Source organism: Pavona decussata, unplaced genomic scaffold (assembly GCF_977016875.1).
Source record: "Pavona decussata unplaced genomic scaffold, jaPavDecu1.1 SCAFFOLD_38, whole genome shotgun sequence".
Lineage (NCBI taxonomy): Eukaryota > Metazoa > Cnidaria > Anthozoa > Scleractinia > Agariciidae > Pavona > Pavona decussata.
In genome coordinates this window covers 5132221-5147015 of record NW_028145460.1, presented here as the reverse complement: position 1 = coordinate 5147015, position 14795 = coordinate 5132221, and the positions used below count along the sequence as shown (strand labels likewise).

The 14795-nt window shown below is 40.2% G+C and overlaps 1 protein-coding gene across 1 annotated transcript; it reads right to left on the bottom strand.

The window, feature by feature from the left end:
• Positions 1 to 893: 893 nt before the first annotated feature.
• LOC146483773 (neuronal acetylcholine receptor subunit alpha-10-like) lies at positions 894 to 14366 on the bottom strand. The gene is made up of 8 exons (XM_085105918.1): positions 14036 to 14366; positions 8135 to 8292; positions 7365 to 7409; positions 6594 to 6703; positions 5921 to 6065; positions 5118 to 5373; positions 3709 to 3881; positions 894 to 2850 (listed from the first exon to the last, which is right to left on the bottom strand). The coding sequence occupies exons 1-8, from the start codon at positions 14100 to 14102 to the stop codon at positions 2128 to 2130; spliced, it is 1677 nt and encodes a 558-aa protein (XP_084962044.1). The 5' UTR covers positions 14103 to 14366; the 3' UTR covers positions 894 to 2127.
• Positions 14367 to 14795: the final 429 nt, after the last annotated feature.

The window sequence follows — 14795 nt, the reverse complement described above, 5'->3', positions numbered from 1 at the left end:
TGACACCACAAAACCGATTCAGTTCCCTGACCCTATTTCTGACCAAAAAAATGTCATTTTAATTTCCGGCATGGATTATAGAAAACGATCTGTTTGCTATAATCCATATCCGCTTCATCTGTAAAATCAAAACCCGTTTTCAGAGTGTCAGACTAAAACGGCTAGAAAACGACACCTTTTGGGGCCGCACATACCTATATAGCTTACATAGGTGAGTAACCCTCCCTCCTCCCCCTCCCCTCCGCCTCCAGGGCCACTGGGTCGTCGTTGAAGATAAAAGAAATGTGATCATGTTGTCATCGTATACAGTTGTTAAGATGATTTAATAGATTTAGAGATTTTTTTAAGTGATTTAAGTGGTGAGGAAATAATTATAGCGTCGCACACCCAAATCTACTGCAAATACAGTAAACTGTTGGGTGTGTAAATTGAAACTCCTCTGCCACAACAACAAATATAACGATATCATGATTAAAAATCGAGAAATTTCAGATTCGTTAACATTTGGAGGGTTGGATAACGGACAAATATTTGTCAGAATTATTTCTTTTGCTTTTAAGTAAATTTTCGGGTACTGTAATTATCTACAGACGACATTTGTAAGAAAACTACCGTGGGAAAAAAATATGACTGACTTCAAGTTAATCCAAGCGAACAAACGGTACTGCTTGCTGTTGCGAGATGCCAATAAAACAGGAATCTTTTCCCAGGATGATTTTTTACAGGTCTATTACTGACTGAAGACTAACTGTAAGGTTTTCGGACGTTAAAAATTTCCCACGGGTTTATCTTCGGGTTTATTTGTTGGAAATTTACGGCCGATTACTGACCTGAGTATTAAGGCTGCATAAGGGGAGGGGGGAGGGGGAGGGAGGGGGTGATACGGTTATGGCCGGTGGGTGTTCTCCGCGTTCGGGTCCAGGCCACGCTCCTATTCTACGAACATGGTTGCTCAGAAATATCAATCAATAACAGTTATTGACTTTACTAACATTAACATTTATTAACTAGCGCAGTTTGGATTAATAATACTCATACAAGCAATACAGAGATAGAAAAGATATATTTGTTCTACGCCTGGTATGAACTCTTTAATAGTTTCTGTACGACTGCAAGATCCATGGGCCCGTACTTGTAACATTTTGACTCCATTAGGCAGGGCAGAAACCAGATTCACGAAACGCAGTCCTAAAATAAGATAATTCCTATGTATTGTTTCTAAAAAATTGTCTTTTGCTATCCTAACAAAAGGCTGTTACTGCTCAAACAATACTTGGGACGCGTCTTAACTTAGAAGGACGACGTGAATCCGGTCTCTGGTTGGTAAGCTCGCTATAAATGGCTAAACGAAAGTTTATTTACACTTTAGTCAGTGCACTTTAGAAGAAGATGGTCTATTTTGTGGTGGCCATGGCAAACGTTTAGGCTGCAGAAATCTTAGATAAAAGTCTCGGATAATTAATTTAGAAGAATGTTAATATATCTGTATAAAACAGATGAAAAACTAAAACAGTTCCGACACAATTTTGACGCCGATTTCTTGAGCTGAGTTTCTCTGCCAGTCTTATACATCAGAAACTGATTGAGATGCACTGAATCTGTTCTCAAAAGCAAACAGTTTTCCGAGAGCGGCGAAACTGGAGGAGAACTGTGAGACTTCGAGGAACAACTAATCAGTCTAAGGATAAAAATATGTTCATATTTTAAAGCCAAATATTTCCCGGGAAATAAGGGTAATTTTGTTTATTATCCTCTGAATAAAGTGCGCCGGCGTGTGATGTTGACTTTTAGTGTTTTTCGGTACCACTTTGCAACAATTAATATGTTGACTTCCTTAGATGGAACAGCAAAACGCGTGGAGGTTTTCAAATAATATCTTTTCAAATTTTTGCCGCAGCATATCTGAGTCAAATGATTTGGAGCAATGACAGGCAAAGGAAAATACTTGATGGACTAACCGTGACATGCCGAAGATCATGAAAAGTCTCGAAAAAATGTCTGTAAAGCCCTTTCCCCCCATCTAGCTAATCGCGTGTTCTAATTTTCTATGGTATTTACCCATAAACCGAAATTCGTGATCATGAAAGTATGGCTGATGAGTTTGGCATCTTTATTCTTTAAGGTTTATCAATAAGTTGGGGCCTGCAGAAAAATCACGACAGAAGAAATAATAAGCGCCGCCATGAACACCCAAAAGAAGCAGGCATCAATGATGGAGGCGACGATTTTCCACTCTTCCTTCTTGATGTCGTTTTTTTCTTGCTCTCTGGTGACCTGCACAAGCCTGCGCACATTGTTCAAAAGACTGTCCTGTTTCAGCAGCATCTCCTTCATGGTGGCCTCAAGGATCACCGGAACACTGCCTGAAGTCGACTGAGGTTCATTCGTCTTCACCTCCTGCGCACGCTCTTCGTTAATGGATTGCAGACTCCTTGCAAAAGTGTTAAATAATTTTGGAAGTCCAATTGTTGACAGACCATCCCCTTCAAACGCGTAATCTCTCTCTGATGAGAATGTTCTGCAGCGATTTCTTCCCGAGGAAGTCAAACTTGGAGAGCGAAGTCTTGATTGAAGATCTCCGACGAATGTGTCGCGTCTTTCACGACGCCCGACGAGTGGTGGTGGAAGCATTGAGTTACGCCTCTCGTACTCAATCTCCTCTTGGACTTCCTCCTCATCTTTGACGTGTTTTGTCATAACGTTTATGAGTCCTGGAGGAACTTTTACGCGGACAATTTTTGCAAGCCAGTTCAATACTATGAGTCTTATCCAAGTGGGCATTTCTATGACAGAAGGATTGCTGTAGTAACATTTCAGGACCATACAAGTTGCAACCAAGGAAAGAGCGACCTGTAACATAAATTTGTCAAAGGGTAAACGGACTATTCTGAAAAATCGAAATTTTTAAGACAATTAAGATTAACTCTTGTATTTATTCCTGGCTGTTCTATCAAGACGTGCCCACAATTGAACTGATCGACGCCAGATTGAAGAAGACCTCCTGCGGACCTCGTAAGTAAAGCTGTTGCCATGACAGTCTGTTGTTGGACTAACAATAGCCTAGTAAGAAGCAATACTTAAGATGTGTTAACCTTTGCGGGTTTCATGAATCTGGCCCCATGGCTACTAAGTCTTTTTCTCCAAACATGCAACCCAAATGCATTGCTAGATATCACAAGGTATCACAAGGCATACACCGCAAGAATACATATGAATCACGAGGCTAATGCACTCACAGCTAGGCACAAGCCGAAAAAAAGCATATGTAATATTGAAAATCACTGGCATGGTACTCTATGACAGGAAACGACAAGGCTGGTGCGCGCATAGCAAGTGTGTGGATTAGATGTAGGACAATAGTAGAATACTTCTTTACCTTTAGTATACATATGGGCATACATGCAGGTGAACAAAGAAGTACACATGGAAACAAGGAAAAGAACGAGGACATTATTTTCAATATAAGGACTGAACTGGCTTGGTCAATACGATTTTTACTTCAGGAGTAAATGAGAAAAATAAGGGAAACGTTGTCATGGTATGAAAGCGGTCCAGAGGAAAAAATTACTGAGCCGCTCGAACAGCCAGTGGAGTGGTGGAGTGGAATGTTTGCCAGAAGGCAAAGGCAGCCGCATCTTAGTTTCTTTAAAAAAGCCGTTACACTTTCAATTGTGTTCACCTGATATAAAGAACGTTTCGGCTTCTCACCTCAAACATGATCCCTGTGTAGTAAATGCTGATCAGTGGAATAACTTCAGAAGTGGCAGGCATGATTTCCGCGACAATTAACATGAATACCGTCATGGCTAGCAGATTGGTTATCACCAAGGTAATGCGCTCACCCGAGTCAGGGGGAAGAAAGAACGACAACAGTGTCAGGGCTACGAAGGAAATTAGAAAAGTAAACAGATGGTGACCTCTCCTTCACTCCATCATTTCCCGGTTGTTATACCAATGGCTAGCATCTTCGGTGTTGTCATTGCGTATCCATTCTCGGATCTCGCCGCGTTGTACATTACATGCTGTATTTCTATTTATTACTAAATAAACGATGATTACAATAACGTCATTATTAGCAGATGCAAACGTCCAACACTGCGATTTCCATTAACACTTTAGTATCGATGTTTTACCTTTTTGAAGATGGATTCTGTGGTGGGTGCTTTCCATTTGTCAAACTGGCCAGCAAGACCGGTCGATCCGTAAATAGAGTGTACTATTTTGAATGACTTATTCTTCAAATTCTTAAAAAATGGAGCATTACACGTTTTGAGGGTAGTGTGCGCCATTTTAAAGCAATTGAAAAAGTTGGCACATACAACTGCTGTTCAAATTGGTGCATTCCGTTTGCAAAATGATTGAACTGGCCGGCCACTTCTGACAAATGGAAAGCGCCCTAATCGGCACATAATCGGCCCGCGCAGACACTAAATCGGTGGGAGAACTTACAGTAGTTAATGGTGCTTTAAGAATGGATAGACGCACGTTCTGCACATGCGTCCGCTGGTAATTTGCACCAAGGCACCAAGGCCAGAAAAAAAAAAACATTATATATTGAACCTGAGTGTTTCAATGCAGCTGAAAACAGCTGTTTCGGTCTTCTCAGCTAGGCCTCTGCAATGCGGAATAGCTAAGCGGATCAAGCATGTAAACGTTCCCACACTGAAACCAGTCATGTGATGACAAAGTTTAACATTTCTCGGATGCGGCTAAGAATGAGTAATAACTACGATGGTTGCCTCTTTGTCATTTTTAGCCACTACCCACAATTGTTATACTTTGTCATAATAGACACGATATAACGTGCAATTGATTTACGTAAGTGGAAACCCTCAGCCTAAGTGTCAGAATGCCGCGCTGACCAGGCCTAACAAAGCCGAAGCACTCAAGCTCAATGACAATTGGGTTTTTGATAGATCAAGGCCAACAAAATGGTCTTAGTGCTCATTCAGTGGTCACAAGCTAAGTTACCCAAGCAGATGTACAGTGTGTGATGCTTGTGTCTTTAACAATGTTAAATTCGGCTTTACACAACTTAACGTTTATTGTAACTTTATTGTTCACGTCTTTGCTATGGTTTCTCTTTTTGTTTTGTTTGTTTGTTTATTACTACTCACATGTTATCAGCGCACACGGAATAATGAGGTTAATGTAATAGTACTTGGTCCGCCTCCTAATATGGACTGTATACGTCACATCCGGGTAAGGTTCAGGGCAGCAAACGTAAATTATCTCATTTCTTTCCGCAGGGAGGCCAATCAAATTCCACTCCCCATTGGTGACGTACTTCTTACGGTCGCCTTCTTTCGCTTCCATTTGAACATCTACTCGGTAACCATCGTACGTCCAAGAGCCGAACTTCATGGCACAGAACTAAACAAGCCATTACAGGGAGTAAAAACTGTATTCTGCTGTTATTTAGTTCGCAACAGCAGAATACAGTTTATGAAGTAAAATCCATATGAAAATTAGCCATGTGGAATTTTTCGTGTTGAGCCAATGACGTCACTTCCTGTAATTTGAGCCTTAACTTCCGGAACAAGGCCAAGTAATGGCGGCCGTGAAATCTCGAATAAAAAGCTAAAAAAAAAATACTTCCAATCGCCGTAAAGGATTGAAATTTGGTAACATGAATAAGAAGGTCATATTCTACACGAAAATGCAAAGAGATGGAAAATGAAATTTTCGTCCCAGGGGCACTTTAATACAAAAACGTATCGAGTATGAATGAATATCAGAAATCCTAGGAAAAGGGCAATTACTCGAGTTTTGAGGGTAAAGTGATTGGGGTGTTGGTTTGGTCAGGAGTCGAATTCTAGAATTCGCTGCCCTCCTAATGACCCTACCAACTGATCGAACTAGTAGTCAGATTCAGTCAATGTATTTAAAATATTCTCTAACAGTAATGATTCGAGGTTACCTGTTCATCAAAAGGGAAAAAGTTGACATTAATCTTGCAGGAGAATGTGTAGAGAACTGGAGCTAGCCACATGTTTTTCCCGTCAGAACTGAGTACTATTTTGGTTTTGGATCGGTCCAATGCCCCATCCTGGGCTGCATCAGCACTGTGGGGTAGAAAAGTTCTTTCATTACTGAACAGAAAGAAACTTGATATTAAAGTGGAGGTACAAACACAGAGTGGCTCTTCATCCATTGTTTTCAGATGGAAGTGGAATTTACAATTGCTCGTTTTCCTGAATGGAGGACCGGGAAACCTGAGGAAAACCCTTGAAGGAAGGACGAGAAACAAAAAAAGTCCGCCAATTCCAGGATTCGAAGCCGAGCCAGATTTTTGGCCGAAAAGAGCCGCTCTGGTCCCGTCACTACATTATAACACTGCACCATCCCTGCTTTTCTGTCTAGGTAACTAATAAAGCAGTTGAGCCTTGACGTCCTTATAATTGGCAAATTCAAACATTCATATACGTAGTCTATTAATCACTCAATGGAAGCATAAGGTTTCCTTTCTCATTCACATTATGCCATGCTTGGCACACAGCCGTTATGCGTTACTGAGGACTTGGCATGCGACCAGCAATCTTGATCTTAAGCTTATCTTACAAAAGCGATTTAAACAGCGAAAAACTACTTACTTGTTATAAAGATATATGTCTGGCACCCACACTTTTTTGGCGTTGATGTTTATTTGATTCATTCCTTGGAAAACTGACGAGTTCCATGTTAATAATGGGTTAAACCAAGTCTGTTAGTAAACGAAAGCACAAAAATAACCATAAAGAATTATTGATGACCAATTTGCATTGACCAAATACCTTTGCGCCATTTTAAATTAGTCAAAACTTGGAACTTGTAACGAACTGCCAATGGCAAAATGGTCCCGGGTATGTGAGAGGACACCTTAATGTGCCTGGTTGTAATTTTTGCTATTCGTTTATACAAACTGATGAAATTAAGGACGGTGCCTACTAATAAAGAAGTATTTTTTGTGCGGTTTATGACTATGCGGGAAAAGCAGATCTCGGCAAGGGCTACTGGAATCCAAAAAGAAAATTGGGGGGTAACTTCGCATTTTTTAGAGATAATTAAGCAACAATTATTCTAAAAAGCAGTAAAGTGCAAAGCAATGTATGGCGTTTTTTCCAAAATGCACGTTTACCCTCAATTTTCTTTTTGGATACCAAAAGCACTTGCTATAAGTTCTGCTTTCTCCGCATAGTTTTAAACCGCGCAAAAATATCCCTGTATTAGTAGGCATCACTCATAGGAAACCTGAGTATCTCGAGATGCCCAGAGCATATGCGCAGTAACAAAAGCATGCACCGTCCTTAATTTAATTGCATGGTAGCCGAGTGTCTGTGTTGTGGTGCTTAGGAGATGAAACGAAGTTCAATTACTAAAAGTACCTGTCGAATCCACAGACTGACTGTTATAAGTTGATTCTTCTCGTCCTGCAAGTCATCAAAATAAAAATATATAACTAAAACCCTTTATGCCCAATAAGGACTGGCATGTAATGTCGTAAGACGGTGTTTAACAAAACCACGCTCTAAGCCATTTTCAATTTTGCCCACAGTCACATCTAAACAATGTTTGCTGTTTACAGTAGCAAGAAGGCTTGCATCCCAGACTAGAAAACTATTTATCTCCCAAAAATAAACCACTTATCAAGAGGTTTGGAGGCCAACTGATTGTCTTAAGCCGCGACCTATGTCAGAGTCTGTTTTTAAAATAACTGGACCATTCTAATTAGACTACGAGACTGTGCGGCCACTCCTGGGTGATTATTCGCTCATAGCCCGCCAAACGTGGGTGAATCAGTAATGCCATGCAAATAGCGTGTCGAAAGAGGCTGCCAACGTTTGTATGTCACTCTAAAGTTGTCTTCTTACAACTGGCTACGCTCCTAATCAGCGCCATGCTCTTACATTACTATAAATTAAGGAGAATGGATGACTACAGCCCAAGGGCCTATATCTCACAAATTACTTCATGTTGCAGATTAGGCTGTAACGATCATCGCACATGAGAACAATCACTGCCTCCTCCATCGGTAAGCACCTAGTTTATATCTTTTCACCCTTTATATTTGCCATCACGTGACCAGTTTCACAGCAGAAACATTTCACAAAATTACTCAGTACATCCAGGTAAGAAAAAGAAGTCTCCTACTCACCACATCGATAATTTGATGTAAAGAAACTCCCAGCGTAACTGTAACTTTATCGCTCCGGTTCACAACCGGTCGTAACTCTGGATCATAGTCGGCCTGGAATAGTTTCCTTCGTAACCTGGCTTCAACGCCTGTGGACTGGTTCCATCTGCCCTTGATTTCTGCAAGTATATTGTACACTATAGTTAGGGAAAGTTCATTTAATATGGAGAGGGAGGGAGCATGAAGATATTGAGGGGGGGGGGTGTGAAATTTTAGGAACGTGTACTGGGGGGGGGGGCCTGTGGAAAAAAGATAGGATCACAAGGGAGGCGCCCATTTTTTTCCTTGATGTGAACATTGTAATTTTAACGTGTGGTAAGGGCAGACATTAACCTACAAAGGGTGTGAGGGGGGCTATGAAATTACAGCCACATTGATGAGGGGGCTCTGAAATTTTAATGAAAAAATGGAGGGGAGCCCTAAATTATTTCAGCTAAATGATTCTGTATCTTCATAGTCCCCCCCCCCCCCCCTCTCCCTTTTCTGTATTAAATGAACTTTCCCTTACAGCAACGTTGAAAGACTTCGAAGTTAGACATTGAAGAAATAACCAAAATACAATGTTGATTATGAAACATATGGTAAAGGCTGCGCCCTGGGCACAGCATAACCTCGTAGTCACACGATCGTGATTGCCGTTCGGATCGTATCGATCCAGATGCATGCCGATCGTTGCTATGAACGATCGCTGAAATCCTGGCATATCAAATCGAAAAAATATAGATGGGGGCCGGGTTTGTTTCGAAAGAAACTGTGGTGCTGCGTCAGGTTCAAAAGTGTGGCCACCGTGAAGATATTGGGTAAGATATTCTTTTTTTGTGTGCCAGATCAGAGGAGAGAGATGAAGTCTCTCTCTATAGCATTGCAGCTTTAATATTAAAACACGAAGGGAAAACTTCTGATGTTTTAATATAGCTTTTAAACTTTAGGATTAAGCCCATATAAAAAGTTAATTTGTTTGTAAAAAACCGTGTCACTAGTAGCACTAGTGAAAAAACTGAACAATACGGATTTATATGGGAAGGGACAGACAGACGGAAGGAGGAGTGAACATAAGGCTAAAGCCAATAGGGCCATTGAGAGACTAACCGAATAATCAGACAAAAAAACCCCATGTACACCAGCCGAAATGAACAAACCACATGACCGAAAGTCGACCCAGCCCCATAACCGAAAGATCAGCATAAGAAGCCAATTGCACGGTTATAATTAGTTTGAAAAGGGCTATTAGTGTGTATCTCTTATTAGAGTTTTTATTTTCAGTCCTCTGTACATATAGACATTAGATATGACCGCACGACCGAAAGAACAGCACCAAATGCCAATTACACGGTTGTTTTTTAATTGAGGGCTTCTTCGTATTGTTTTCATACAGCTTTTAAATGGCTTAATTTTATTTTTTATAACATGTTTATGCCCATGGATAGCAAAAAGAACTGGGCAAGCGGAGGAACAACTGAACAAACCAGAAACGCAAACGAACGAACAAACGGAAGCCCGAGCGAACGAACATCCAAACGGGCGAACGGATGGCCGAATGATCGAGTTAACGAACAACCGGTCCACCGAGCGCTCGCCGGTAAAAACGAACGAACGACACACCGAGTGAACGAACCCGCGAAACGAGATGAACAGCTGAACGACCGAGTGGACAGCTCTTTTGTTTATAGTCATAGGTGTTTATATGGATCGATTTTCCGATATTTTAATTCAAACTTAAAATGCTTATCTTTTCGGAACGAGTGAGAAGCGACGAGCTTTCGTTCAGTTATTACTTAATGTTAGGTAATTATTAAAAACTTTATGCACGTATTTTAGTGAGCTCACCAAAAAAATAATTAAGAAACAGCATAGAGTGACTAAAGCAAAATCAAGCTACGTCTGCTCAGAAGGTCTGTCAATCTCGTCAGGGGCACAGTGAACAGACCCGGTAGAGAGTTCAAAAAATGCCAAACATCGAAAACCACGAAGGAAATATGAAAACATCTTAGCGAGGGAGAAAATTATGAATAAATTCAGGGTGAATCTCTCTACCACACGTTTCAAACATTCGATATTCGAGTGCTGACGTTTCAGGATTCGCTCTGACGAAGGGCGTCAGCACTCTCTTCGCGCTGGCCAAAAAGCAGGGGCACCTAATTGCAACGGATCGTTTCGGTAAATTATCTGTTCGGAAGGCCCTTAATCCCCTACAATTTTCTTAAGGGAATTTTCACCTCGAACGTTCGTGATATGGGAAATTTAAGGCCTGGTGTTTTCGGATTGATAAAAATGTCGTTTCGGGTGCCGAAAAAGGTCAGCTAAGATTTTCGGAAAGGAAATAAGACCTAAGGTTTTCGGAAAATGGACAAAACTGCCCTAGTAATTTCGAAAAGACTCAAGTTCCCCTAGAATGACCGAACAGATAAAAATATTATAGCGCTGCCTGAAATGAACCTACAGAGCTTTAAAGGTACTCCAGATAGACTAAAATAGCGTTTCAAAGGATCTGAGAGAAAACTGTCGTTGGGTGCCCCTGAAAAAGCCTTAACAACTCAATTGATAAAACTAAACATTCGAAAAAGATTTAATTGAACACAACCAAACTTTAAATTAACCAGTTTGATTATATACCAAACACAGTGGTCGACTTGACCCTTATTAGGAGAAAATTTGAATAACCGACAAGTCGTGCAACACACTGAATAATAATAAAGAAAATAAAACATAAAAGATCGGTGCAAGACTGAGAACTTTGACAACTGGCTGACAGCTGGCAAGCGATTGAGTCTGAATATTTGAGATACCGTCCGAAATGAATTAATCAGAATGAAAGTGATCGTAGCGAAGTAAGGCAACCGTTTTAGCGCCTGGAAAGATCGCTGAACTTTTTTTTTTCACTTCGTCACACCTCTGATTGTTTGAACAGTAATTCAATGAAGCATAGAAAATTATTGGACCGCCTAATTGAAGAAACTTAAAAAAGGCAATTTCTCTTCCTTCATCCATCTTTCCATAAAGTTATGGTTATGGTTACTTGAAGAAAAAGTAAAAAAGCGTTGTGAAAATTCGCCTTCGGCTCATCGTTGCGCAGCTGCACTCTTTCTCAAACTTTTCAAAGTGCACTAAGGCTATGCAAATAGAGGAGGCCAAGAAAATAAAGTAGACCATGCAAGTAAAGTAGACCAAGGAAGTAAAGTGCACAAAGCAAGTAAAGTTCGGTTGTGCTAACAAAACGCTATTAAGCAATACTTAAATATTTGTGACCGTGTATACTGATTGGCGGCGACCGTGCTATCCAAGAAATAATCAGATGTCATTTCCCATGAGATACAAGGAGAGTATTTGGGGGTGGGTGAAAAAAAAGGGTAATGACGCTAATTAAAGGGAAATGTGTTACTTTAGTAAACTTGAAATCCACCTGATACCTTTAAACCATAATCTCTCTCATTTTGTTTATGTTGTATTGAGTGTCGAGTTAAATTATGAACAGAGCAGACGGCTTAGAACTGGCAAACACAAATGTCTCTCACAAATAAGCGTTTTTCTTAGTTAAACAAGCTCGTGTGTTGTCAAGTTCGTTTTAAGTTAGTAATTAAATCGTTCGCGTGTCAAGGATAGCGTGCTGAGTTAACGTTTATGTTTAAAAGTGAATTTAACATTGATATGTTTGTCGAAGATAAGAGATAGATAAAGCTTGCTTTGATAAGAAAAAGGAAACAAAAAACCTATTTTAAGTTAAATGGCGACACGATGATCTGCTCAGATATAATTACTGAATGCCAGAAAGAATAATTCCTGGAAGCTCCATATTCATAAACTTTGGAACTCAACTGGCCGCAGGGTTTTATCTTTGTTTTCCTTTTTCTCGAGGCCTTTTCAAGAGCGCTCTCCCTCTTTTCTTTCTTTCTTTTTTTTTTTTTTTGGCAAAGTTCAGGGTGACTTGTATTTTTTTACATTCTCTGGTTGGCAGTGGTTTCACCGTTTACTAGTTGGCGAAATAGCACTAAATAAACGTGTATATGAGACAAATTGGTGGCAGTTCAGTTTTTCTTCGCAGTAGCGCAGAAACATCAAGGAGTATCTCCTAATCTTTATTTGTTACAGCCTCATAGCCTCGGTATCATTTTAATCAGAAAAGAAATAACTGTGTCCTTGATATCAGGATGCTCTCTCTCCTCGGCTGTCGAGTCATGGAGCGTTTCCATATTCTAATTCATCAGTAATATCTCAAACGTGATGGCTACCTATCACTTTCTCCCATCACTTTTGACCGTAAACCTACCATAAAAATATGCCAGCCCTGGTAAGAACGGGCTGCATCATTCAGATAAACCTCTGACCCAAAGTGAATGTGGAATGATTCTTGTATTAGACACGGTAGTTAAATGTGGTTTGCCAGACTGACAAGAAGGGCACTGGAACGACGCCTTCGTTGGATATCTAATAAAGTAATATCGGACCAACAAAACTCGCATGGCAATCAGCCAGCGTCGTTTCGAGCACGCGCCCTTTGGAGTCATAATTACATGGCGTTGTTGCCAGGTGCGAACGAAACGCTGCGCTCAAGTAAAATAAACATTGTTCGTGGAAAGTAACAAAGACTACATTTTTTGTCCTGGTCGATTAACGTCGATAGGTGAGAATGAACTCTAACAGTTACAAGCTATCCGTTAATTTAAAAGTTATTCATCCGCTCTTTGAACAACTGGGGCTTGTGGATGAGTGACTGGCCTTAGGGTCGCCGAAACATATACATAGTTTCTAACTGAATTTTTTTTATATACATAGCATAGCAAGCCGGCATTGGGGCACGACTATCTCTATAATCCTTTGGCAGTGATTCAGTACTTAGTGTTGAATATCACTACGAAATGTTAAATTGCCTGAATTGCGGTCTATCAACTTCGGTGACCCTGCATTCATCACGGGATGCTGTATATAATTAATGTTTCTTTGTACTTCATGTTTGTACTTATTTGAAAGCAAATGACAACACTGACAACCGTAAGAACGTCGCATGTCGAGCCATTGTGTTATTGAGCTTTAGGCACCTGCACTTAAAATCTTGTTGCATATTCTAGCCGTATCAACGAACAACAACATAAGTTCAGGGTCAGTTTTATCCATGAAAATCATCAACAAGGACGGCGAATATTGGAATTTACCACATTTCGTTCTGTTTTTGTCTTAGATGATGCCTAAATGATGTTCAACTATCGAAGTTTTCCATGTGAGACCGCAGAACAAGTGAAAACTGAGGTTCTCAAGCATGAAAATATAACTTCAACTTTTTTTTGAAGAATTCGTCCGTTGCTGTTGCTGTTCTCTGCTCGCTGACACATGATCTGGCTCATGTGGCGTTCACTGGAGGAAGTAAAACTGAGTTTTAAACGGCCATTATAAGCCCAGCTCGCTTGTTATATGTTCATTTAATGAACGTAATACTTACAAGCGTCAGCAATACATGACAGCAACAACTGTCAAAACTGTTTCTGAATAAACAATTAATTTTACTTTCCTAAATTCTGAAATCGTAAATGTATCCACTAAATTTTCGGAAGGTACTTGGTTCACATTCAACGGAACACAAAAAAACAGTCATTATACAGCTCCGATTAAAGAGGATCAACTAGCCATCGAATAATTTGAAATACAGTACGGTAACCGAATTTAAGTCATTTTTAAATGATTTACAATGTCACCAACCACAGCCATGCTGAACTTGTTGTTTTCGAAGTTTATCGTCAAACTTGATAATATATGAGGAACACACTATAGTACGAGCGCTGACCTTTGAATACAAGGTTTGAGAAAAAATTCGCTTCAAATAAAAAACCCGGCAAAACGACTGATTGTTTCCTATGACTTCGTGTTACTTACCCACTCTTAAAGATTTCGAGGTTGTCAAAGCAAGAAGGCTCAACAGCAAACTCGTGAAGAGATTCATGATGACGATCGTTTTGCGAAGTGGCTCGGCGGTGCATGTGTTTGCCAGGCACTTCAGAGAAACAAAATGCCTTACGCCACTTAGGCCCAGCTCTTTGTCAACAACTTCGTGGCATGATAAATCAGGAGAATTCACATCGGCTTGATTGATTTAATCTCATATCTCAGGTTAATGCATTAGAAAATTGAGTCACCGGATATATCAGATCAAAGGCTAAAAACAACTGGCTTGTTATTGTTTTGTTACAGTTGTCATTTTATGTCTCGTGACTTTGATGCGGCAGACAAACGATTCAAAGGAGATTTTCCTGCAGTGCCATATTACAAAAAGGCCTGCAATTAAAATGGAAAAATTTGAAAACATGCGACTGCCACTATCACTGACATTATCACCCACGTGGAGAGGAAAGAGGTCTTTTTGACACGAAAATGCAAATTTAAAAAAATGGGGTGAGGGGGTAAAAGCAATACATCACCACTTGTTCAATCTTCTTCTTCTTCTTCTTCTTCTTCTTCTTCTTCTTCTTCTCAGGTTTCTTCTTAGAACAGTTGTCGCCGTTAGCAATCTTTGCAGAAAAACTTGAAGAAATTTCAATGCTTGCAACCCTTCACTGGCAAAATTTTACCAAGCTGGTGAGAAATTCACTGACTGCCCCGTTTGGTAAAAACTAAGTTGACGGTTAACTAGAAGAAC

Bases quoted from the DNA above. Each gene is read 5' to 3' on its own strand.
- LOC146483773 (XM_085105918.1), bottom strand. From the start codon at position 14,102: ATGAATCTCTTCACGAGTTTGCTGTTGAGCCTTCTTGCTTTGACAACC. The intron at 6,704-7,364 runs GTACTTTTAGTA...GTTTACTAACAG, and splicing joins TCAGTCTGTGGATTCGACAG to ACTTGGTTTAACCCATTATT. The intron at 2,851-3,708 runs GTGAGAAGCCGA...TTTATGTTACAG, and splicing joins ACACAGGGATCATGTTTGAG to GTCGCTCTTTCCTTGGTTGC.